The following is a 26,772-nucleotide window of genomic DNA, read 5'->3' as shown; positions in this document are numbered from 1 at the left end:
TGGAATGAAGGCTCGGATCAATGCAGTCCGTATGGTAAAGGTCGGAGTGTCGCAGGCCAATTCCTGGATGGTGCTGCCATCCTGTCATCAGGCAGTAAACTACAACAAACGGCATCTCCATTCCCTGGCCCAGTCTCCTCTTCCCTTACCACACAACATTGTTTACATATGTTTTAAACTAATCAGTCTTTCCCTGCAACCCATCATTCCCACCTCTGATTAGCAGGACCCCAGGAAGCCTGCTGCAAGGCTTATTTCCATCTTCCCTGTTGGGGCAGAAGAAGGTGATGCCGTGAAGGTGGGGAAGCACCAACTTCCCTCTTATGAGGGGCAGGGGCAGGGCGGTAACACAGCTCCAAGTTTCTCTCCTGTTTCTGGGCTCTCCTTACAAGTCGAATGTGTTCTGTGGTACTGAGCTGACAAAATTAAGGGCCAGATCTCCCCAGTCAGACTTCGTCAGCCTGAGTAAGCCTGCTGAGCTTCTGAAACCAGCATTCGCTACTCAGTCTGTAAATACCAAAATCGCAGAAGCCGCCCTACTGGCTCCGATGAGAGACTGCACATCGGGCGGCAGGCTGGCCTTCTTCAGGTTCCTTATTTCCCAAACGCAGTGATTAATCTCCGCTTCTATTTCTATTATTTAGATTTCATGACAGCTGTTCAGCAGAACTTAAGAGAAAGTCCGAGTGAGGTTTCTACTGAATACAAGTGAAAAGAGGCAGAAAAGAGGCTCAAAAACTTCTAAAGACCTCCACCTTTGTCTCCTGCGAGAGATTCCAACTCTGCTATCATAAGGCTGCTTGGAGCATCGTTACTGAACACAGAGATGGGAGAGGAACAGAGCAGAAGTCAATAGGCTTAAAGAGGCCTCACCAAACCTGCATGAGACTTTGCAGTGTGATGTATTGTTAAGATTTCCTTTTCATGGTTTCCTTCTGAAGACTAATTTGAAAAGTAAAACATATTTATGAAAAATGTTCTATAAAACTAGTTTTACCCCCGATGAACCATACAGCAGATGTTTGGGATCGCAGAGCAGATTTTAAAAAGCAGAGGTTAAAGGGACTTACCTAAGAAAAAGGAGATAAAATAGATGAACAGTGAAAGGGCAGCAAACTCACAGTTGCTAAGAACCACACCTAAAACAAAAACAAACTAAGAGGACAGCTAGATCAGGAGCAGAACCATAGAAATGAAGATCTCATGGAGGGTTAGCAACAGGGGAGTGGGAGAAGGGGAAGGGGGGAGAAGGTACAGAAAATAAGCAGCATAGATGGTAGGTAGAAAATAGATAGGGGGAGGGCAAGAATAGTATGGGAAATATAGAATCTAAAGAACTTGAGACACGTGGTCATAAACTAAAGGGGGGAATGGTGGGGGTTGGGTGTGCAGGGTGGAGGGTAATGAAGGGGGGAAATAGAACAACTGTAATAGCATAATCAATAAAATATATTTTTTAAAAAAGCAGAGGTGAGCGGCACCTCCACAGTTTTCAGAATCCACACCAAATGATTTACTGCAGGTATAAGTTCATCTAATGTCAGATGCACTCAAGTTCTGTGTTTTTCCGCCCTTCTTGCCCTGCAGTCATCTTTTCTTCTTCTTCTATTCTCAGTACCTTTAAGAATATGGAATCTTCTGGTCTATTAGGGAAGCAGAGCTGTTGCATGGCCCATTCAAACAGTTATCTAGCTTGTTATTCTACCTAAACTTGAAGTAATCTTACTGGCATTAAGCAGCAGCACTGAACGCTTGCCTTCGAAGACATATAGGCAGCAACTTATATGAACAGCTATGAATCAGCTACATATGGTTAGAGGACCTTTACTTTCTAGACTATTTTCATGGAATGTTTCTAACTTAGGGAACAAAACATTTATTATTTATTTGGGAAGCTAACTGGGTAATAACTTCAAAGTTTTCCCTCCATCCTGGGTCTTTGGGGATATTGGGGACAACCTTCACCTTGAGATTCATTTTACAACTTTAGGGAGTGTTATAGTCAGAGTCATGCATATGCACCCCCCAACAACTGATAAAACTAGTAAGTGGAAAATCGGCGAAAGTACAGAAGTTCCGAACAACAAAATAAGTTATCAGGATTTGATTACCATGTATATAATGTTCCACACAACAATAGCAGAGTGTCCAGTGTTTCAAATGCTTGTGAAATGTTCACCAAGACAGACAGCATCCTAGACCATAAAACCAGCCTCAACAATTTCACAAGAATTGAATCCATGGAGATTATATTCTCTGATTCTAATGGAATCAGTCTAGAATCGATAATAGAAATATAACAGGAAAAGCTCTAAATAATTCAGCATTCAACAATGCATCTCCAGTCTGCAGTCAAAAAGGAAACCTTTAAAAACTTAAAAATGCATATAGATGAGTGAAAATAAAAATGCACCGTGCCCTCACTGATTTGATTGCCAGTCAGGGCACATGTCTGGGTTGTGGGCCGGGTCCCCAGTTGGGGGCATGCGAGAAGCAACCAATCAACATTTCTCTCCCTCTCTTTATCCTTCCTTTCTGCTCTCTCTGAAAATAAATAAATAAAATCTTTAAAGATAAAAAAAAAGAAAATGTACTGTATAAAAATATGTGTGGCACAGCTAAAGCAGAGCTGAGAGACTCAGCACTAAATGCTTTACATTAGAAAGTTTTCAAGTAAATAACCTAACTCTCTTCCTTGAGAAACTACAAAAACATAGAGCAAAATAAACCTAGAGTGAGCAGAATGAAGGAAATAATAAAGGTAAATACAGCAGTCAATGAAATTATAAAAAATAAATTGAAACAATCCGTGAAAGAAACAGCTAGTTCTTTGAAAAGATCAATATGCTTGATAAATCTAGCAAGACTGACAAAAGCAAAACAAGAGAATTGAAACATCAGCAGCATCAAGAAGGAAACAGGATACTACAACATGTCTGTTATTCATTAAAAGGATAATAAAGAAGTAACACTAACAATTTTACAGTCCTGAATTCAGCAACTTAGATGAAATAGCCAATTCTTCAATGACGACAAATTACTGAAAGTCAGCGAAGATGAAACAAATGATCTTAGTTGTCCTATAACCATAATTAATGGAATCCATAATTAAACACCTTTGGAAACTATCTTCAAATAAAGAGTAAACAATAATACTTCCACTGTAAAAATCTCAAGAACCACATGGTTTCATTGGCGTGGTCTATTAAACATGAAAAAAATTTATCACAAATTTTACACAATTTTTTTTCAAAAGGAGAATGAAACACTTCCCAGTTCATGTTCTGAGGCCAGCGTTATTCTGATACCAAACCGAGACTTAGCCATCCCCAAACGCCCATTGATAAATGCATGCAGGACTTTATGAGCTCGTATCACACTTAGGACATGTCCAAGATTTTAGAGAGCTGAGAACAAAGCTACATACACTTCCTTTTAAGTCAAATTACAAAGGGAATTTGGAGCTGGAGACACGAAAAGTTTTCTTCCTGCCCCCCTTTCCAAAGTATGTCTCATGCATGAATGTCTTAGCTGCCCTCCGCCATTTGCTATTGTCCAGCTCTGGAAAGCAGAGTGGAAGCCCATGGTGCATCAGGAAGCACAAGTCCAGGGTTCCTGATGCGTTCTGCTATCAAAACCTACTTGTGCATTTGAATAAATAATTAAATGTTACCTGCTTCTGCAAGGTGGGCATGCTATTTAGTTTCGACACGCAGATTTCTGTGTGATCATCTGTGCCAGCCAGTAATGACAAAACCAGTAACTGTGCTTATGTTGTCATCATGAAATGGATTTTGCTCAGGCTTAAAATCATTGTCATTTGGTGCTCCTCCCAACTCCATCAACCTTGTGAGGTGGAGGAGCTTACTTCATCTCTCTGTGCAATAGCTTACCTGTCTGTCAAACAGGAGTGCTACAGCTCATATTTCCCTTGGAAATTTGTGATGGGGATTAAACATTGTAATGTTGGTAAACTCTTAGCACCAACTAACCCATAGGGGATCCCGATCTCATGGTGGGTATAATTATAATTAACATTTCTGTGACCTTGGGATGTTATTAATCAAGAGTAAAATCATAACAACATAGGTGTTTACTAAAAGCAGTATGATAATTGACTACTAAAATAAACCTAAACATTAAGGACCGAAAGGTTTGTTCCTCAGCAATTCATTTCACTATTTGACCACCGAGACAAATATGCTATCAAGTAAGGCATGCATGTCCAAGTTTTTCAAAGCCAGAATGATTTGAAAACCATAGATTTATTTTTTTAAGCTATAACCTGGTAACTGCCTTGTATTGGAGTCTTTGGTTATCAACAATCACTACCTGATAATGCCAAACTGACAATAAATGGTTTTTTCACTAGAAAAATTTCTATGTTAAAGGTTTGTATTTTCCTCACATATGTTGCTGCAAAATTCAGATGCCACTGGGCAAGTTTACCATTTAATTTCTTCAAAGTTTCTTAACATTAATGGCCTTTATTTATAATCACCATCAGCATTAGCACTGTCTGCCACATGCTTAGCACATTCATCACCCACTGGTAGGGTAAAGAGTACAAAATCACTCAGAGGACGACTTTATGTCCCCTCACAGGGTCTCAGTGTAACTCAAATGCCCACCTATTTATCAATTATGAAATACCCAATTCACTTTCTAAAATTCCACCATGTATAGTTCTAAGGCCTTGGAAAGATGTAGTAACTCACAGCAATTTCAATTCTTTCAAGAATGCAGGAAAAGAAATAAACACTTTTCAACTGTAATTAAATGAAGATTAAGAACAGTGCCAAGAAGAGAATTGAGATTAACATCTCATTTGGCTACAGCTGACATGATCTGGTCCCATTCTAATGCTTATCACGTGATAGCTGAGTTTTCTATGATACAGTCTGGTGTCGGTACCAGCAGAAGATGGGAGAGGGTCGGATTCAAGACAGAAAACTGCAGGGGACAAGAGGGAGCATGAGGCAGGGCGTCACTGTGTAGCGTGCCATTGCCAACACAGGTCCAAGGTCAATTTAAAGAGAGAGAAAGGGCCTATCTTCAAGATCCTCCAGGAAGTCTGACTTTTATATTACCCAAAGAGGCTCTTTCCTCTCTGGGATAGTCCTCCGACAAAGGGTTGCTCCCCCAAATAACCCTGCTGTGTCCTTATGGAAAGTCTCTAATAGTGTCACCTGAGCTCAGCAAAAGGCCTGCCAACTACAGGACCAGGAGCCTGCGGGCACTGTCAGAAGACATTGCATGTGCTGGGTTACCTGCATTTTACCAGCAGAGGCGATTCTCAGGGAGGCCAGGGGAGATCATCTGCCTTCCCGAACATTCGGTGAATTCAACACCAAAGTGCACACTGCATTGGGTTTCGGGTCTGATATCCCTGGGACTGCCACAGAGAGGAGGAGCTCAAATGTCTCAGTCCCCTGTGTCTACTGATGTCTTGTTTCTGGAGAAGATACTGTTCGTGTATCATTTCTCTTTTCTCCTCTCCCCAACTCCCCTTCCTTAACATCAGAAACACTTGCTTCTATTTTGAGTAGGATACTGCTTTAGAATTGCATTTTTCTAATTGCAGTGTCACTATTGCACCTCGGGGGTGGCACCTCCATGGTGAGTGGGGAGCATGGAGCCAGTCAATGCCACCAGGCTGCCACAAAATGCAGTAGAGACCAGTTAGGTCTCTTTAGGATGGGAGGGTGGTTTCCGCATCCCAGTCTTTTAAAAAAAGTAAAAAGTGTCACACGTATTTTCCCTTGTGTGGACACTCATAAGTGAATTTAGTGGGAAACCTGAGGCTTATTCCTAATCTAAGTCTGTCGTCCCATTAACACATTCATCCGACTTTCTCAGGCCCGTCCCTCATGTAGACCCAGAGTTTACAGGGTGAGTGGGTTCCAGAACATTTGTAACCACGTTCCCATCTACGGACTCCACTCTAACACAAGACTGAAATAGCTGTTTAGAAAACTGTCACACATTGGCACCAAACTAAACTGAAAACATTTGCATAATTAGATACGTGCACCTTTCTTCTAACGGCATTGGGAACTAACAGGAAAACTTTGATATGGCCGTTGGACCAATGTCTAGAAGGTTATAAATTAATTCGTTGGTAAACATCAGCAAAAGAAAATAAGTGCAGGATGCAAACAACACATTACTTCGTAGATATGTAAACTGATACCACAGTTACCACCAAATGATAGAGATAGTAACATTCCCCAACAGAGAAAACATTACCAAATGCTTTTTAAAATAACTAATAATTTAAAACCTCCTTGTGTTCTTATTACTGAAAAAGTGTGAAGTCAATTCAGAGGTCAAAATATAATCATTCCCCAACTAACACAGTGTTGAAACAAGACAAATTCTGCTCAGGGGCTGTGCATTCCTCTAATTCTCCCACAGACTTGAAATGGCCACAGGATGAACTAAAGAACCTACAGCTACCCAAAAAACAGAGGCGTTTAATTATCTTTTCAATCTGACAAAAAGCTAGCAGTATTCTTAGAATGGCCATCGGTATTAATCCATGGCAAGGACTGTGCTTTTTGCCATAGCTTGTGAACATAGTACATCTCCTGTTTCTATTGCATGTATGTGTCTATAGATATCCTATACACATATACACATATTTGTGCAGAAACCAGATGACAGATGACGGAGCAGGCATTGATGAACAGCCACGGGAAGCACGCGCTCTAACAGGACCTACTTACGGAAGGAAGGCAGCCGGCGGTCTTCAGCGTGACAATTAGCAGTTTTCCCTGCAGTGCGGTCAGCAGGAAGGACAGAAACCTCTCCCTAGCACAAGCCACTCAGCCCTGCTGGGTTGCTGCTGCTCTTGGGGTAACGGCATCCGGTTAGGAGTGTGACACAGTAGGGAAAGAGACCGGTTCACTGTGAGACCTGCTACTCACTCTCGTACAGTGCATCGGCCCCCCTTCCCACTGCACAGCGGCTGCCGAGCTCCGGGCTGCAGGCGGGCGGCCCTTGAGAAAGTGAGCCGAGGAGTCAGGGTTCCACCGGGACACAGGCTGCAAGGTCAGTGGCCTTCTTTTAAGACAGGGCTTGTAAGGGTGGTACAGAGACAACCTAATGTGGTCCCCTAGCCTGAGGAACAGGGGGAGAATTCTCTTTAGGTTAAAAAGGAAAAAAAAGAAAAGAAAAAGAAAGATACGAACTAGGAAGACAGGGGTGTGGCTGGCTCTCTGCTTCAAAATACACTAGGAGGATCCAAAAATAATTCACAGAGACTGCATTTAGCATGCATGCCTGGGATGCTGCGGTGATGGGAGATTCGCCTTCTTGTACCTGTTCCTTTTCCGGACAGAGTTAATCAAATGCTCCATTATCTTCACTGGGTAAGGGAAATGAGCTGATTTCCATGGCCACACACGGATTCCCATTCAGAGAGGACCACTGAGAGATTTATGTGCAAGAATAACTGGGTTAGAGGAGGCAATGGGAGACAGATTCCAAGTACCTGCTTGCTGTGCTGTCTGCGGCATCTGCTGACCCCTCTGAGCACTGTACTGAACGGAGGCCATGGGCCGGTACTGCTGCGTGGTTGAGGTAGGGTACTGGCCAGATGGGTAGTAATATATGGGCATCTGAGGAAGAAAGGTAAAAACAGTAGGGAATGACAATGGTAGGTTAAGTAACATTTTTTAAAACTATAAAATGTACTGTCATCGGGTGGCATAATATAATTGTAATAGATTATAAACATAGCTGCCAAAATCCTCTCCTAGGCCTACATGTGTGTATGTGTGTGTGTACACACAACTCCTCCTATGAAGAGGGGAAATCTGTTTCCCCAGCCCTTGAATCTGAGCTGGCTCTGTGGCTGGCTTTGAGAAATGGTGGCTTTGGAGACTTGCAAGTCTGATCCTTACGCAGACGTGCAGTGCAGCTTCCACTTTTGCGGGAGAAGGGCCCAGGCACCAGGAGAACTCCAGGCTATCCAGCTGGAGAAAAGGGCCATCTAGCGCCCCGTTTGAGAGGCAACGCTGCGTTCTAGGCACATGTGTGAGGCCATCTTGGATGTTCCAGCCCCAGCCAACACCATCCTGAGCAGAGAAGAGCCATCCCGGCTGAACTACTCATAACCCACACAGCGGTGGTTGTTTTAAAACACTACCTCTGTGTCGTGTTTGGTCAATGAAACAAGCAGATGTGACGTGTCTCCACATTTCCACATCTGCCCATGGACTGTACCTCGAGCTTTCTTTTCATTGTTCCATCCTTGAGTGACCAAATTTTAAAATGTCTCCTAAAATAATTTAAAATCACTATGGGTTTTATCTTATACTTCAGCCTGTGGTTCTTCTAGAAAAGAAATTCATGGACATCCAAACCAATCATGAATGATGAACTGCTGTTTTCTTTTCCCCCTTCCACTTTCTATTTTTCCATTGGTTGAAGAGGGGAATCAAATCACTACCATGGCAGAAGCCACTTCTGTTGTAGACACACCCTGGGCTCTGAGCTGTTTTTGCTCTGGCCACCCAACTAACACTGAAGCTCTTTCATCCAGGAAGAACTCCCATAAAAAAGTCTTCAATGAAATAAATATTCTGCCATCTCTTTGACAGTAAAAATGTATAGGAACACTTGTATGCTATATGGGCCAAAAGAGCTGAATAATTTTTCCAACAGTTAAGTTTAAAGTACTTAATTTATTAGCAAAATGATTGACATATTAATGAGGCCCTTTCTCCTATAACTTAAACTTATTTTTCACAACTCTTTACATTCTATTGGCAAAGAGACATCATGGAGAAGGCAACTGAAGATGAGCTATTAATTAACCACCTAAATGAAAACGAACAGCTGAGTGAATACTGTTTCTTGGTGGAGGGTTCTGCAGGGCTTGAAAAGAAAATAATTTATTCAAGATCTTAATTCAGTGAAACAAATAATGAGAAGGTGACACTGTACTTTAAGCAGCTCATCCAATACAATATTTCATAATTAGGACAGAATTTTCTTGGGATATGTGTGCATTGAAAATGGACCAGAAGATGCCTCTCTGCATTTTACATCTTGACAGTAATCACTTGCAATATTCTGCCAGGGATACCCTGGAGAGCACCAGAGATGTTTGGTGGTGAACAGTAACACATAATCAGTCTTTGAGAAGACAGTAAAAATCAGTGATCTGCGGTGTCTTACATGCTCAAGTCAATTAAATATGATTAATGGCTACTTGTGAGTGCACGAGTGAGCTCGGCTTCCCAAGAGGGAAGGGAAAGGACAGTGGATGTCAGCTTAGCTTTCCCCTGTGGAGTAAAGAGGGGCTCCTACCTGGAGCACCAGGCTAGCTCCAGAAAATGCTGTGAATGGATAAGAAAAGAAAGAACAAATTTCCAGAGCAGCAACATGATGGTGTTGAAAGTCTCCTAGGGGCAGGCACTCTTCTTCCCCACAGCCGTCCCTTCCCAGGCAATCCAGTGAGCAGGGCACCACAGGGAAGGGACTGCTTTCATGTTGGCCTCTGTACCAGCGATCTGGAAATTGGGATGTTTCCCCATTGTACTCTTGGCATGGACAGTTGGGTCAGTTTTCTTACACATACTTTCTGAGACCCAGGGCTTTCCACAGCCGATGAACAGGACAGACCAGGTCCTGCAGGTGGGGAATGTAAGTCTGGACCGGGAGAGCAAGACATGTTGAACTGGTGATACACTACCTGGAACTGGAGAGGCCCAAGCGTACCACAAATCACCTGTGGTCACAGGTGTGAGACAAAGCTTGCTTACCTGTGCAGGTGGAGGCTGTTGCACAAAGCCCTGTGGTGAGGGAGGGGCCTGGAGGACTTGTTGGGAGATGGAAGGTCCAGAGCCCGAGAACCCGCCGGTGGGGAGCTGCTGGCCCGTGGAGGCGATGACGTAGCTGGGCTGCTGGCCTGGCTGGGGCATGAGGGGTGGCGGGTAGACAGGGCCGGGTGGGGGCTCAGGAGTCTCTCCTGAGGATTGCCTGCTCAGGTTCATCTGGCCAAACTGTGTGGCCACCTCTTCTCTCTGTGAGACCCAGAAAGGAAGGAGCAGATCAGCAAGATCAGCTTAGTAATGGGAGAGGCACATAGAAGCAGACACCAGCCACATGCCTGTCCTTGTGGGAGAGGCAGGGAGGACACTTTGGAAAAATAAAAGGAAGGAATCCTCTGTCCAGGAGAATGGAACATAAGAACACCGATTTCATCATCCCACGGGACAGAGATGGTAACCAATCTGACCCTAACTCCCTCTTTCAGTGGAAACAAATTATTTCTTTTGTTAACAGTTGGGCTCCTCAAGATGGTGCTGAGACAAGGATGGTGGGGTGCCCTGTCCTGAAGGGTCAGCCGGTCTCCCCAGCAGTGACCACAGATCTGCCTCCGGGGAGAGGAAGAGGGACTCATGGCCACTGTCACTGGGGCTGCTGCAAAGATGGAGTCAGGACTGGCATCACCAACAGGCTGGGTGGGACCCCATTTGTTTATTACAGAGTCTTTGTTCACTGGCCTGGCCTGAGATTTAGGGCCAATGCTCTTATTGTCCAGAAGGACCTAGTACATGGAGGGAAAGTGAAGGGGGAATAAAGGGACGGGGATGTGAAGGGCATAACTTTATCAGGAGCATAAGGGTGATGACCGTAACCACCTCGGCACTGACTTTAAGTTATTTCCCAAGCCTTCACACCAAGTTCATGTGTCTCTGTGTTTCCAACTTCTAGTTCTGAAGGCATTCAATTCCTGATGAGCTGGTAAACCCTTAAAAAGGTACCAGATTGCAGAACCACTCAACATGGGCCAGATAACAGAAAAACCAACCAAGCATCATTGTGAAGATGGGTTGAAATGTTCTAGAACGAGACATTCGCACACACGCCATCATGGTCAGCCCAGGGCACCCACCCAGCATCAGCCAGCCCTGCACAGGAATGTGGTAAAACCAGTGAGTGTGCCCTCCCAGGGGACAAGCCGCACACACGTAATCCATACCATGGGGAACTGCTGTGTTGGGGACACAGGCAGGAGGTGCTGGGGAGGAAAAGAGACTGCTGGATATTGCACTGACTGGGAGGAAGCCTGCAGCCCCTGGACAGACTAGAGGAAAAAAAAACGTTGATCAGGTCACAGGGAAGCACGGAGCATGAAGTCCCACAGGAAGGCTGGCGTAGATGAAGGATACCGCCCACCGCCCCTCACATGTCCCCCTGGTTCTGTGCATTCTGGAGGGGGGAACCAGCTTCCAGGGGGAGGTCAAGGCCATTGTCTGCTCAGAGTGAACTCTTCTTTGAGAAGGTGCTGCTGTATTTTCATGTTGTTAGATCCTCTGGGTCTAAAAATATTGCCTTTGCATATGACCCAGAACCTTTTCCCATGTGAATACTTGGCTATTTTTGACCCATCTGGTTTAGCTAGATAAGAATGTAAGCCTAGAGTAATTTAAGAACCAACAAATAAATCTACTACCTTCGAGGAGATTTGCCAAATAACGGCTACTACCTTCAGGGACTAAGAGGTGAGGAAAAAATATTTAAAACAAGGTTAACCTCCAGCAACCTACCTGGGACACTTCAGGTTTCTGTGGGCATTGCCACATGCCACCCTAGACAGTGGGGACAGCCCTACACCTCTCTAAGGGATGTGTGAATGGTCAGGTCACCTTGGAATTAATGATTTCTATTCCCTTTGATTAAAAAAACTTACTACTGACTCTTTGCAGACTCGAACGTGGTCTGTGTTGGGAATGGGTGAGCAAGATTCTATTGTACAAAGGCCTGGGTGGGAATATAAGTTTAGTTCCCAAGAAAGGCTCCTTGATACATAAAAATAGCATCTAGACCTAAGAAAAAACTTGTCACTCATTCTCCCTGGTACCATGCCCTCACCAGGTAAGTCACTGGATGGGACACTCATCTCTATCTAAACTTAAAAATCCAGATGAAATCCTGTTCACCTGCAACCGTACACTCTAGGCTGCCAGGTTTCACTGAGAGCTGGACAGAGGTGGTACCGACAGAGAATGTACCCTCTTCCTGATACAGTGCTACTCTGAAGCCTTCTTCTTGCCTTCTCATCAGCTCCTTACCTGAGTGACCAGCGTTGCTGCCATTTGTGGCTGTGGCGGAGGCACCTGCTGCTGTGGCTGAGGAGAGGGCTGCTGCCGAGGCTGCTGCTGGGACCCCACCACGGCGCCTCGCAGGGGCTGCTGACTGCTGGGGGGGTTGTACACTGCAGGGCTGCCGTCGGGATTCACAAAGGGCTGGCCTGCGATGGAATCAGAGCTTGGTCCCAGTGAACCCCTTATCTCCCCTTTGCCAGAAAGAACTGCTCTGACAGATACTTAAAAAGCAACCTACAGTAAAGGGGCAGTGCAGTGGGATCCTAGCACCCCTGAGCCTTTACCTTGTAGAGACTTGGATGTTTTTGACCCACCCGGTTAACCCAGGTAATAATGTAAGCCCAGAGCAATTGAAGAAGCAGTGAATAAATCTCCCACCTTCAGGGAGATTTGCCAAAGCTCAGTGCATCTGTGCACAGTGGCACCCAGCGGAGAAACAATCTTCACGGAGTCTCGTGTTTTGCTGCCCCGTACCTCGCAGCCATCAGTGGGATAACACACACCCTGAGGGGGCTGCTTTCTTTTTATACAATTCCAGCAAAGTTTGGGTACACATTATTTACCGATATGTCTGTTTACCTTCCCTAGCTCTGTCACCAATTCGGTATCATTGTCGTTACCACATGTGTGTGTATGTGTATCCAACAGAACATACCACATCCACCCACTTGCTTCTCTGAATAGACACCCACAGGAATATATGTGGGTTTAGATTTTAAAGGTTATCCATAATAAACTTATCATGGGATCATCTGGTAATAAGGCCAAGGGAAGTACAATGTTTTGCCTCTTGAAATAATGGCACAGTTCACTTTTTGTTACCATTATTTGGGGAGGATCTTCACAGAATAGTATTGTTGGAGCCTCACAGTGGCTCTGGGATGAAGGAAGGAAGGGGTGGCCTCCCCATGATTCAGGAGAGGAGAGGAAGGCCCACCAGGAAGGTTATGGGAACAAGGAGCTGGAGGGAAGAGAGCGTGGGGCAGCAAATGAAAGAGAGGAAAGGGGGAGGAAAAGGAAGGTGACGAGGAGGACAAACAGGTTCCCAATGTGGCAGGCACAGTGACAGGCAGCTGACATGCATGATCTTAGCTCTTCCAACACCCCTCAGATATGCAATCTCACCCATCTTTGCAGATAAAAAAATCTATTATATTTTATACAACTTTCAACTTGCCCCAGAGAAGTATGAAAAGCTGACCATAATTAGGGTGAAAAACGTAACTGCAAAATATTCAGTGTTCTTTTGATAAATTGTAGATGCCCTGTCTGAATATTATCAACACACTGTGGTCCAGAAGAAAGGAATGTTTCTAAATAATTGTGTATGAGAAGTACTAAGGATTCACTTGGGCAGAGAGAGATGGCAGGTTCTTCTGAAAGAAGAAAGTATAAGAGATTGAATTTATGCTCATTAAGGAGAGGTAACAGTCATGGAGGGAAATGAAAGGAGTTAAGGTGGATACTAGGAAAGAGAACAATTTCCTAAGAGAGCAAGGATGGGGACTATTGGTTTTCAAGTCAGGTTATGATGGTGTCTCTGTATTCTACCAAATACAAATAATTAGTATGGCTGACAACTGCTAAAGCCCGAAGGAGACAACACTAGCTGGCCCTTGGACTATCCAGCTTAGAAGAGGTTTCCAGGTCAGGAGCTGGACCAGCCTCCCCACAGGCCTGGTGTGTGTGCGGGTGTGGGCACAGAGAGAGCAGTTCCAGAGGGAAGCTAATGCTGTGCACTGAGCCAGGGCAGAGGGAAGGACTCCGTGCCCAGTGCCCATTCCTCTCCAATACATGACATTAGGTGAACAATTTATCCCCTCTCCATAGCAACATGTATAATGTGTATTAGACATTATTTTACTAATATATAATTATTGAGCATCTGCACAAAGATGAAGACTTGGTTATCCATTCTAGGATGCAAAACAAAACCCAAAACACAACAATTTATGACCCCCTCTCCCAAAAGAGCTTATAAATGTGCTGGTAACAAGAAAATGAACCCATGGGCAATTGACACAAGATGCAGAATAGTGATAGGCTCTTGGTTCCCACCACCAAAGCGAGACTGCCATGGACTTGGCAGAAAGGTATTTATTTTAAAAGAAAGAATGTGGGTGAAAAAAAGATTTTCCTTTTCTAGGTTTTAGAAAGTGATCAGTCAAATTACAAAGGAGCTGTTTATTGTGGATAGGAAAGGATTAATTCATATCTTGCAAAGATAGGTTTGTAGATACTATACAAAAACTTCATAGTGCATTTAAGAAAAAGGTAGAAGGAGTTTGGATGAATAGATGCAAGAAGTCTTGTGAAACATAACAACCAGAGGGTCATGGAAGCCCATCAGGACCATTTCAAAGAGACCAGCCAAGCTGAAGTTCCTGAAGGAACGCCCCTGACATCACACACTCACAAATGTTCACCAATGAGGGCAAAGTGAAAAGGAATAACAACATACATGGGGAATGAACCAGTACTTGAGGGGTGCCAAAGGCTATTGGCATGTCTGAATGTTGAAAGAAAACAGCCAAACAAAGATGAGCTTCTGCTAAAAATTTCCAAAGGGAGTTTGAGTCCAAGACAGCTGGGGAAAGATCAAGGTCAAGACTCAACCCAGGTTTGCCTGGCAAAGACGAAGACTTTACAGAGGGGTGACTTTGAAAAAGGCCTGCTGCAGCAAGTCACTCATCCAGGTCCCTGAAAAGCAGGGGGAGGGTGGGCCAGAGGTCCTGAGTGAGGAGGAGACCAGCTGAGTGCTGAGAATAAGGCCAGGCAAAATTAAAATTTGTGGCTGTGTTTGGAAAACTGCAAGAATATTTGTTCACTCTTCTGTACTTAGCAAGAGCCGAGTCAGTGGTGCTGACAAAGGAGGTTTCATTTTTGTTTCATTTAGTAGATGTGACTGGCAGGCACCCTTGTATTTTCAAATCATTGCTTGTCTTAATCTTGCTTGAGACAGATATTTCATCAGTCATAATTTTATCCATGAACCACGTTCTCATATATGAGACACTATATGAAAACCTGCTTGATATCCACCTCAATATCTCTAATGGGTAGTTGATAACATTTCAATAATATGCAATTATTGAGCACCCGGGTCTAAGCATGGTGCCTGAGAATACTGTTATCCACTCTAGGGAGGTAAAAAGAAACAATAGCCAAGGATGATCCCTTCCCACAGGGGGTTATAGATGTGCTGATAACAAGGAAATGAACCCAAGGACAATTGACAGAAGAAGCAAAGTAGTTATATGCTCTTGGTTCCCAACACCAATCATTTCTACCGCGTATTTGGCAGAGGATGAGAAGTATGCATTTCAGGAGTTCACAGCAATGACAGAGAAAGATGAGTTCCAGCCCAAAGCAGGCAAATTTCCTGTTTCAATAGTAGAGACTTATAAGATATTAGATTTAATAGATAGTTATATATTTACATATACACACCGCAAGCACATGTCCACACATAGACATACATGCATGTGCATGTTTTCCATTTACAAAAATAAACAAATTCTGTAAAAGAAAAAACATCTTAATTCATCTTACATCTCCTTCTGGTCTACGGATATTTTTTTTCTTTATTAATATATTCTCCTTCCAGTCTAGGGATATTATAATGTCCAGCATTTGTCAGATCAGAGAAATGTGTACAGCAAAGCTGATCGACAGTGTTATTAGATCCCACGTCTTCGTCGGGATCCTCTTTGAAAGGAAATATTTTGATAATAGCTCTAAATGGCTCCATCCAATGAATAAGAATTGGGACTTGGCACCCGAAAGCACTGTCTTTCTCTTTCTGTAAACAAGATTACAGATGATAATATACACATGCACAGGCACAACCACACTATCATTGCAAATAATATTCTTGTATTGTACCCTAAAATATGCTGTTGTGCTTTTTTTTGAAACATTCTGCAATTTTGCTGAAAACAAACCACTCAAAACTAATGCTGAGTTCTGAGCTCTTGTCTGCAAGCTTTCCATCTCAATTAAAAGTGAAAGAGTTTAAGCCAACAAAGTCAGATCATACTTTGAACAGCGCCCAGAGTAATGAATATGATCCTAGTTTTCTTTTTAATTTCTTTTATAGTGCTTTACAATGATCCAAATAAAATAAAAGCAATCTAATATTCTCCTTAGAAGTATCTAATCAGAAAGCTTTCAAATGGTTTTCAATAAAATGATTATGCCTTCTTTTCCCCAAAGCTGACGGCATTTTTAAAATGTCTCAATCAAACACTCTGCCTTGAGAATGTGCCATATGTTTTCATGAAAATGTGGCAATTATTCAAGTAACTATTTTACTATCATTCTCATGTTTCTCTGAATTTCCTAATTACTAGTGGTGCTATATATGTGAGAAGATAGAGTCAGTACATTTTTTTGAGATTCACATCCGGTTTTGCATTTTCAAGGTTAGCCAGTCAAAGAAACACTCTGCAATAACCTAAACCCAATGCCAGATGTATTTTTGAGACAATTCAATCACCGGAAAGGCTTCTAAAGACATGACTAGTCAATGTAAAACCTTCCAACCCAGGGTTTCTCAACCACTGCTCTCCCAACATTTTGGGCTGCATAATCCTCTGTTGGAAGGAGCTGACCTGTGCACTGCAGGCTGTTTAGTAGGATCTCTGGCCTCTACCTTCTTAGATGCCAGTAGCAGCCTCCTCCTCCCTAGGTCATGATCATCAAAATGTCTGTAGATATTGTCAAATGGCCTTGAAGCCTGGGCACCATTACCCTGCTTGGGAAGTGTCCCCTAGAAGCAGATGTTCAACATTCTATTGGCTCAATGGCTGGGATCCTATGGAAGCAGCATGGAAGTTAACTGACCACTAGAGAAATTTAAAAATAACAACCAGTAGTCATTCACTTTTGAAGAAACTATAATCATGAAGTTACCAATTCTGCAACCCCCACCGAAACCAGTCTAGGCCTAAAATCTCTAAAATACATAAGAATTTGCTCCTGTAGGTTCATTACCACAGCTATTCCTTATTCTCTGGTAGGAGTTGCAAGGTCAGAAAGCATCTTCTATAGTTAAGGATCTACTATGTGTCCCAATTAATATCTCCAGTTCCTTAAATATTTTGGATGCAAAAACACTTTTTAACATAATGGGCTGCTCATGAATTTATTTTGAGAAACACAGATTTTTAATTAGTATATCCCAATTCAACCCTCACTGATTTCTGATCTCATTTCCTAGAAATACCTGAGAAATTCTGTGGTCAGCAAAGAGAGAACAGAGAGAAAAGCATAGATTTCCAGGAAGTATCTATATCTATATATCTTTATCAATACTTTTCCAATATGGAGATATAGATTTTATCAGTAGATCTGCTCTTCCTAAATCAAGACCTTCCATAGCAGTTCATGCAACAAGCTCTCCCGCTCAGAAATAAAAAAAAACAACAACTCCCTATTAAAATCATGAGATCGACCACAAGAACAAACACTGGTCTTGAGTCCCTGCCCAAGCAGAGGTGATATACTAACCTGTGTGTGGATTAAGAAGGATGCTTCCCGGTGGGATGCCTGTTGCAGCTTCCAGTGGAAGGAGGATGTAGCTGGTGCTGCTGGAACCGACCTGGCCCCCCATTCCACTGTCCGGATAGGGCACACAGCCAGGAGAACTGGCCGCCACACCTGAGACCAGGGGTGCACTCTGGTGAGAAGGATGGGTGCGGGACAGCGATCCGGAGGAGCCTGCACTGCTGGATGACTCAGAACCTACCATGGAGACACAGATCAACACATTGTTCAACACAGAAGAGGACGGAGACCACAGCTCTGGGTCTAAATGCTACTTTAAATAATCTGTCATTAAAGAGTTTGAGGTGAGTGCTGCAGGGCAAGAATAATTCATGCCCCTCCTATACTTTGGCCTCACATTTTATTGAAATATCTACTACATATTTTTCTGATGTCTCAATTTCCTGAAAAAGCAGAGATTAAGAATGAACACTCCCTTCTGGCCTTCTCACATGCCACATGAGTGATTAATTGGTAAATGGTACCCTAAAGCTCTTAACTCAGTGCCTGAAAAGTACTGTCACCCTGAGTAATTTATGCCATGGAAATGTCCTGAGCTGGCAGGAGTCCTGTGAAGTGCTGATCATGAGATGATTTTAAAATACTGGTTCTCCAACAACCAAAAAAAAAATCCCTCAATTTTGAAGGCACAGAGCTGGAAATAATCTTTTCCCCCAGAGGTGAGTGGAAAAAGTGGATCACTCCTATTGGAAGTGCTCATCATCTGTACCTTGTTGTACATGTTTGCAGAAATCTTATTTCCGTGGTATTTCTAATATAGCCAAGAGGTAGATCAAGGAGGGCTTGGTCTTCATTATAGTGATGGAGTATTCTTCAGATAACACAAGAGTAAAGTCCCACTGTGGATTTCTCAAATATGCAGGTAACTGGTTTAGTGTTCAGAAGCCCCCAAGATGGAATTGAACCATAATTATCTCCTGCTCCTTCCTCTGGGGACAAAGAAACACCTGCTACTTCCCATGCCCATTAGGCACTCGCTTTCCTTCACTGAAACCAGAGTCAAGCAGCTCTAGAGACCTTGACCATGGCTGTTCTGGGCATTGGATATTAACCAGAGCATCGGAGAAGAAAATGCACCAGCCAAAATTTCTGTTTCTGTAAATTTAAACTAATAGATCATTTGGATGATATCATAGCTTACCAGAATGCAGTAAATTTTGTACATTATTAGCCCACAACTATTGACTTATGTCATTAAAAATGCATTCTTCTGTGGCATTCAAGGTTAACATACATAATGAATAGTTAACATTGTTTTCAAGATTCTAAAATGTACCCTTACATTAAACTGGAAATATTTTAAAACAAGCAATAGGAATATATCATGCAGTTGCAGGGAAGAGGGGCCAGTGGAGAGTGATACTTTTTGAGAAGGAGGACGGTGATATTTATTGAATATTTAGTATGTGTGAGCAGCTGGATAAACACTAATAAGAAGCCTTATCATTGTCTATATAGATAGGGGAATTGAAGCATAGAGAAGTTAGAAAACTCAAGTTGACTCACACAGCTAGCTAATGACAGAGCTGGGACTCGATCTTGACAGACTAATGTGGATTTAACCATGACCCAATGGCCTCCTGAAAAGAAAGTGGGTGTATATGAATATACCACGGACCGCTACAGTGATCTCAGTTGGGAATTTTCTCTTTTTCCATGACTTGATTATTAAGAAGGACACAGTTTCCAGTTCATTTAGGATGCTCCATCTCACCAGTTTAAAATAGTTATGAGGTTCTGAATAACACAGGGGAAGAAAAATAAAGCATCTAAAAGGAATTTTGAGAATGCTAGGAGTAATGTTGAGAGCACATCAATGATATTATGACCCTGAGGTCAGAGCCCCAGTGCGAGTTGCAGAGTTTGAGGATTTGCCACATGTGACCTGGTGTCACGGTCCAACATTAACACCAGTGTAGACTCAACAATAACGCCAACAGTAATAATACAATAAAACTTCCTGTCCCCAGACTCGTAAGGTCCTATGAAAATTATTATGCCCATATCCAGGCTGAGGGGTTAGACAGAAGAAAGAGCTGGCGCCAATGAGCCATTGCAGAACTCCAATTTGAAGTGTGATCTAGTGAGGACTTAGGAGCCATGCCTTTGAAATGTGACCATGAAGAAAAATCGTGCTCTTGTCTGTCAGTGTCTATGGGAGGGTAAGCGCCTGACTTTGATAAACACCAATGAGCAGACACAGACGGCTACATGAAATTGACCAATCGCCTCTCTAAAGCCTAAGTCCTTTTCCACAACCTCACTAAAAACTTCCCTGCCTTTTGTCTCAGCAGGGTTGAGTTTAATCACCCTCCCCTATTGTAATAGTCTTGACTCCTATTGCACTAGTTATGAATACAGTATTCCTTGCCTGTTTAATTCATCTGATGCAATTTTTTAAGGATCCTGAACCATCATTATTTTTTTTCTGAATTCAAGAAAATGTTTCTATCTGGATCCAGGGGTCAGAGTTCAGGAGAATAACCTAAAGCTTCTGAGATTACAAGGTGGAAGAGAATACCCAGGATGCATTGGTGTAGTGGTGAAGATAAACACACAGAAGAGTAAGGGGCAGCAGGATGTGGTGTCTTTCACTGGCTTCAGACACACCCTCGTGTGTAGACTAGGAAGGTGGCAAGAAGAATAGCATTGCATCCAAAAAACAAAATATCAGGCCATGTAAATTTATTAGAACAAAATAGGAGACTCTCATTTCTCCAGATCAGTTGTTCTCCAAGCACGGTTTCTGAGCAAGCCATCTGTGCTTAAAGAAATCCTGATGCAGCTAAAGTTGAGAAACCCTGCTGCGGAGATCAAGAGGGAGGGATGATAGAAAAACAGTGGAGTTTAGCCAGTGTAGAGAAACAGATGCCATCCCCTTGTCTTCAGCCATGCAGCCACTGCCAAGGAACTGCTGAGGTTGCAGCCCAAACGCCATTCCAGTTCTCCTCACAGGGAGGATGTCATGACATAATAATGTCATCCACCCCTGCCAGGTGTGTGCTGGACACCTGTTAGCTGACCATGTGCTCAGTGTGGGGGATGCATTAGGGAAAAGACAGCCCAGGGAATGCGCTTTGTACGTTCAGACTTCATTAACACATTTTTCCCAAATGTAGAAACACGTTTCCCACTTGGAAAAAGTCTCATTATTATCTGTATAAAGCTCCAACCTCTGCAATTAAAGGAGGAGAAGAGTAACTTCAATGTCACAACTCTGGACTTGGTTTCTGAAAGGCAAGAAGGAAGTTTGTAATCCCACTGTGTGTGATGAGGTAAAAAATAGGAAACTTGTGCTGTTCTAAAGTCTCACGACAGCAAGACTGACAGTGTGGCTTCATAAAAACCATCTTGGGAAGCTGTGAGTTTGTTTTGACATCCTAGCTTCATCTCCTTTAATTTTTATATATTTTTCGCTTTCCCTTCCTGCACCTTGACAAGTTTTCAAATGGAGACACTTATGTTTTTTTAAAAAATGTTTGAGGCACTTAAAATTTCTAACCATTCTTCAAAGAACATGGCATTTTAGCATTCTTGAGGTATTTTAAATGTTCCCAAAAAGCTTTGCTTTGGACATGATTGGGGGTTGGTTAATAGAGATGACAATTAATTTAAAACTCCTAAGAGCTCTTTTGGTGTACTGGAATTTTCAAGTGCACCATTTAAGGTACTTGGTTTCTGCTTTTGAAGATTTAAAACTATTGAACTTTTCTTAGTTTACAAGAGCTTAAGTGCACCACAGTGGATTTTTTGACTTTCATTGCTGCAATAGTGGAATATAAGAGCAATTAATTAGAGCTAGAAATCAAGAATTCTCCAATTGGCAAATAAAAATGACAGAAGGCAGTGTGAGCCCACCTGAATCTTGCCAGGAAGCAAGATATGTATATATAAGTAGTGACTATGACTAAATGCTATTAATTCCCTGCCTATGTAGGAAAACATGAGATAATTTCTCAGGAGGCATTTGTCAACAACATAATTATGTTAAAGCATTAGCATAATCAGCCTCAATTTCATAGAACACCCTTCAGTGTGAGTGATGCTTGGTTGGGAAGCATTCGCAGCCTAGGGTAGCCCATGTCTAACCTCTGGCTGGTGTTGTCCATTCACCTTTACCCTCCCGGCCCTGGCCTCCCATTCACCTGCGGCCCCAGGCCATGAATGCACCACCAGTGCACCCCAATGCACAAGGCTCAGCCGGGAATCACAACACGTGCTCCTACCCTAGCTGAGAGTCAGGGCCTCTGAACTGCCAAAGCAAAACCAAAGCTAAACAAAAACAATGACAGTACATACTATACAGTGGTGATGGAAAGAGACTTGACCTGGCTGGGGAACTCACGATGCCATATACAGATGACGTATTACAGAACTGTACACCTGAAACCTATATAATTTTACGAACCAATGTCACCCCAATAAATTCAGTTAAAATAATAATAATAATAAATATATAAATAAAAATAAACACTTAAGTTCACGGAGTGCTCCTGAAGGGTCGCTTGTTACTTTCCTGGGATTGTATGAGATATTGTAATTGTAAACATTTCAAAGCCATTTGTAAACAATGGTGAGGGATTCTTGGGACACAGAAGAGCTAATATGAACCCTGAGGTGCAGATGTTTCCATCAGCTTAAAGTTCTTTGAAGTTGACGGTTCCAGATCTGTCATCATTATGGACTCCCAAAGACTGTCCGTGCAAACTTAAACTACTAAACTCAGTAGATCGCTATTCATTAAGAAGAGAAAAAAACAGAAATAAAAACCAGATGCATGAGCCCAGTAACTCGGAAACTCCAAACCTTTTGAGGGTCACCTTCCTTATGTGCAATGCAGGAATGGAAAACACTACATGGCAATAATAAAAGTAAACAAGAACTGCTGTTTCCTGAAGGCTAATACCTTGCCAAATATTGGTTGAGTATATTAATTCTTGGTCTTAACAATTACTTCGCAATGTTGGTGCCATTATTATTCCCTTTGCTCCGATGAGGAAACTGAAGCACAAATAGCTTAACTACCTTACCCAGGATCCTAACTGCATGCCAAAGCAGGAATGGAAACTACTCATATCCTAATTACCTTATAATGTGGTTTTAAGAAATAACTCACAGTATTAACTTTTCAAAAGGCTAACTTTTGTAAAATAATTGCCTAGTACATGTGCCTTGGTAACCATTTTCACATAAACGACTGGAGTTAAACCTACAATAGTCTACTGAGGGGGGTTAGACTAATATTCTAGTATCACCTCTCTTTTATAGATGAGGACACTGGAGATTAAAGGGGTTAATAAATGGACTGAGGCACACAGCTAGCAAGAGGCAGTATTGGTATTAAAACTGTACATTCGGACCTCAGTCTATCCCAGGAGCTAACATTAGTTAACTCAAAGTCAGAGGGGACGGTGACTGCACAGCTTGGACAGAATTCAGAAAAGGCCACAGGACTTAACCCCCTGCAGTTCTACCTACCTGCTTTGGAGAGCCTCCCGGTACTCCTGGTGCTGGATGTGCTGTCACCCCTGGTCAGCACCGTGATGCCCCCAAAGCTCGCCGTCTTGGTCATGGCGGGCTTGAGATTGCGGTTGGAGCTGTCGGAGTCTGTGCTGCTCCAGGCCCGCTGGTGGTCGGGCCACTTGAGTTCATTCTCTGAGCTGCTCTGCCGACTCCCGGACGTCCTCCCCGAGCCATCTCTGTTCCCCCTGGAGCAGGGCCATCGGAAGAATGCACAGGGACAGCGTTACATTCCGTGAACAGTGTGGATATCCAGTGGGACGGTTCCCGGAAGAGTCATCTACACGAGACCCTTCTTGTCAACCCTTACCATTAGACCTGTGGCCTCACAAATAGTGCCACGGATACCTCATTCATGTGCAGACAGATAACACATCACATGTAACACTCGTGTCACAAAGGGAAGAAAATCCAACCTACAAATGTCACAGGATCCCTCTGCCAGTGAAGGAGAAACGACTGGAAAAATATGGTACAAAACATTATTGCAAACTCCTGCTGTGGGCAGGAGGGAAGGTAAATTCTCCTGACCTAAGTCAACCATAAATCAATATTTGGAAACGCTTATGATCTTGAATGATCCTAAAAGCAACTCTCGCTGAAGAAGAAGAGTGTTCTTCCTTCCTTCAGCATAAAATAGCTGGACTAAGGGGGGACGCACACACTTCCAGAAAAGCCATTTATTAATTTGTTTTCTAATTTTATGAGCTATGTATCTGAACTCACACAGGCTCTGACACAGCACAGAATGACCAAAATTACCCTGCCGACCTCTGGGGAGAATTGTGCCCGGCGCGTTTAACCTTCACAGGCAGAGGAAGGAGCCTTTGAATCCTGTTGTTTTGATAGTAACAATGGTGCAAACATTACACTGACATGAAACATGTCAAGAGGATCAATGGAAAGAATAACAAAAAAAAGCTCCGCAGGTGAAATAACACATTTGTCCAAAATTCAAATAGAAGAAGAGTAAATGTACTGGACGAGAGCCAACAGAAGTGAAGTTTGAAGACTCCAGAGAACCTCTAACCAGTGTGTCAAGCTGTATGGCGTCTTTCCTAGAGAAGTGGATGAAATTTGCATTTTCATTGGTTTTTTTTAAAAGTAACTTAGTTAATATTTTCAAAGATTTTTCTGGAGTTGGAAATAATGGATCATTAAAATATTCTTAGATTCTCATGGATTATTAATAAGGAAAGGGGATATAAATCAAAGGCAATAGATATAAACCCAGTTTTCCTATCACTGTGCTTTGTGACAGACTCGATCTTGATCCAAATCTCACAGATGTGAGCAGTAGCTTTGCTAATAAATATTCTTCTGAAGACAATAATGAATTGTCCAGATGCTAGAAGTAAGCGTATCTGATTGAAACATGTGCCAGCTAGATTGTAAAGAAGGTGTGCAGAAAATTTCAGGTTTTACTTCAACTTTACTTACCAAACTTTTTCTTTTATTGCATGAAAATGGAAGAAGGTAAAATGGACCCAAAGATAATAAAAATGAAATAGCTAATGTGTGATAGGAACTTCGTAGAGTGAGGGGAGGAGGTGGAGCAGAAAATTCACGAGACGAAAAGCATTCAGTGCCCTCCTGTCCTTCGCCGGTGTTTTCTTACAAACACTCTCTCTGCTCTCAGAGGACCTCAGATGGCTGGTTTTAGAAACAAGGACCATCTAAAGAAAGACTAGGTTGTGAGTAGGAAGTATCAAATCCTCAGCAATGGCCAGGTGACTTTAGTTCTTAAGCTCTTTTGGAATTTAAGAAAGCCAGAGGAGGTGGCCTGGAGAAAAACTAGTTTTTTCTGCTGGAAAGATTAGCAATTGGTCTCTCGTTCATTCTCCAAACTCAACTTCATTCTTTCCCCATTCCATTCTGATGAATTTGACCCATCTTTGACAAAGCCTGCCTAAATGTTATTTAGCAGCTATAAATGTACAAAGAATGTGACAATTACCTCAGTTGTAGCTCATTTGGAGTGTTTATTATAGGAAAAGATTTGGGGTGGTTCTTATCACAACACAGGGGATGTGTCAGAAGGAAGATCTCCATGTGGGGAGACTTATAATTAACTCTGTTTCAATGGTCTTTCACCCTATGACTCTGTACCTCCCTGGGAGGGATCCAGACTTCCTCTAAATGTGAGTGTGGCTGGGTCTTTGTCCGCAAAGGAGGTGTCCACCACTGTTCCTAGGCACCAGCTAGGGTGTTACAGTTTGCACCCTTTACTCTGGCACAACCGTGTCCAGAGCACTGGGTAGCTCCTCTAGACTTGGGTAACATCCCCTGACCAACCTAAGGTTTTTTTAATGCCCTCTACTTCTACTGTGCCAATTGAAATCATCATCTCACATCAAATCTGTGCATGTTAAAGGAAAGAATTCATGTTGCTGCTTTAAACATTTGCATTAATGAAATTCAGAACAATGCATATAATTCTAATTTATGATAAATATCTCTAAATAGTTACACATTGAAACTGTTTTATAATGCTCTATCTGCTGATTATTCTCTTTAACACTGCCAAAGGGAGGTCCAGAATTGAATTTCATATCTATTTGGGTGTGACCTCGTAAGAATCATTAAAAACAAATCTTTCAGTGCTTTTGTGGGTGAAGTCTAGTCCTTGCCCCCTCCTACAGGAAACCAGGAAGACATTGGCAATGAGATGTCTGGCCAATGAGAGGAGTTGGCCCTCTTGTGTATAACTAGAATTTGATCCTAGAATCATTATAAAGCGAATATTCTAAGTTCTGTTTCTGTGCTGACTAACATAACTGGTGACATTTATTATTATTTTTGGCTGAAGAAGACATTGTTTTTTCAACCCAAGGTAGATATGATGTACACTTTGAATTATTTTTACCATTGTATGAATGGCTTTGTGCTAAATCATCATCCTGAGTTTCTGTGCTTGGTGATTTTGGTGGGCAGTGGTGTCCAGATTTAGGATGGCTGACCTCAGTAGATGGTAGCTCTGGCTAAGGATCAGATTTAGGGCTACGTAAAAATAACTGGCCAATAAGGGGCAAGAACCCACATTTTATCTATGTTGCTAAGTAAACCAGGTCATGATATGTGAGTGTAGGAGTACTGGCAAATTCTAGTTCTTCTTTGGGCTTTCAAAGAAAAAAAGTGTGAGGTTATTCTTTTAATCTTCAAGTGTGAAAAGTATCTAATAATACAAGGGGAAGGCATCAGACTATGTAGTTCAATTTAGAAATAAGAGGGAAGTTAAAAAAAATATCCCAGGGTTTTTTGCTTCTACCACAGTGTAAGGGAATAAATTACTCTTCCTTTTCTAATAATGAGGGCCCAAGTTCAGATTTATTGCATAAAAAAATATTCTCTAAGCACGCAACCTATTTATTTTTCTTGGTAATTTTTTCTTCTAAGTAGGCATGAGTTTTCCATTTGTGTGTTTGTTTACTTTGCATGTTCTAAACAGAGATGAATGCTAATGTTCATAAAAGCACTAAAATGTTAATACATCCATTACATATATATTTGTTTCATAATGAATGTTAGAGACACATTTCATAGAGTAGCTGGAACATGGGTA

General features: G+C 42.4%; 1 protein-coding gene across 8 annotated transcripts in view; it reads right to left on the bottom strand.

The window, feature by feature from the left end:
- The window catches only part of ARPP21 (cAMP regulated phosphoprotein 21), a 146,967-nt gene that overhangs the window by 44,304 nt on the left and 75,891 nt on the right, over positions 1 to 26,772 (bottom strand). For 7 of the 8 annotated variants that reach the window (XM_053669525.1, XM_053669524.1, XM_053669527.1 and 4 more), the window contains 6 exons: positions 23,169 to 23,398; positions 17,634 to 17,867; positions 12,090 to 12,268; positions 10,997 to 11,101; positions 9,774 to 10,034; positions 7,496 to 7,622 (listed from right to left, as the gene is read on the bottom strand). In XM_053669525.1, coding sequence (XP_053525500.1) covers positions 7,496 to 7,622; positions 9,774 to 10,034; positions 10,997 to 11,101; positions 12,090 to 12,268; positions 17,634 to 17,867; positions 23,169 to 23,398 — 1,136 coding nt within the window. Of the gene's footprint in view, positions 1 to 7,495; positions 7,623 to 9,773; positions 10,035 to 10,996; positions 11,102 to 12,089; positions 12,269 to 17,633; positions 17,868 to 23,168; positions 23,399 to 26,772 lie in introns of those variants that run through there. The other variant, XM_053669530.1, reaches the window with a different exon arrangement.

This window comes from Artibeus jamaicensis, unplaced genomic scaffold (genome assembly GCF_021234435.1).
Source record: "Artibeus jamaicensis isolate MK-2021 breed Jamaican fruit bat unplaced genomic scaffold, CSHL_Jam_final contig_519, whole genome shotgun sequence".
Taxonomy (NCBI): Eukaryota; Metazoa; Chordata; class Mammalia; order Chiroptera; family Phyllostomidae; genus Artibeus; species Artibeus jamaicensis.
The sequence above is the reverse complement of the archived record's forward strand: the minus strand, read 5'-3'. Positions and strand labels throughout refer to the sequence as shown.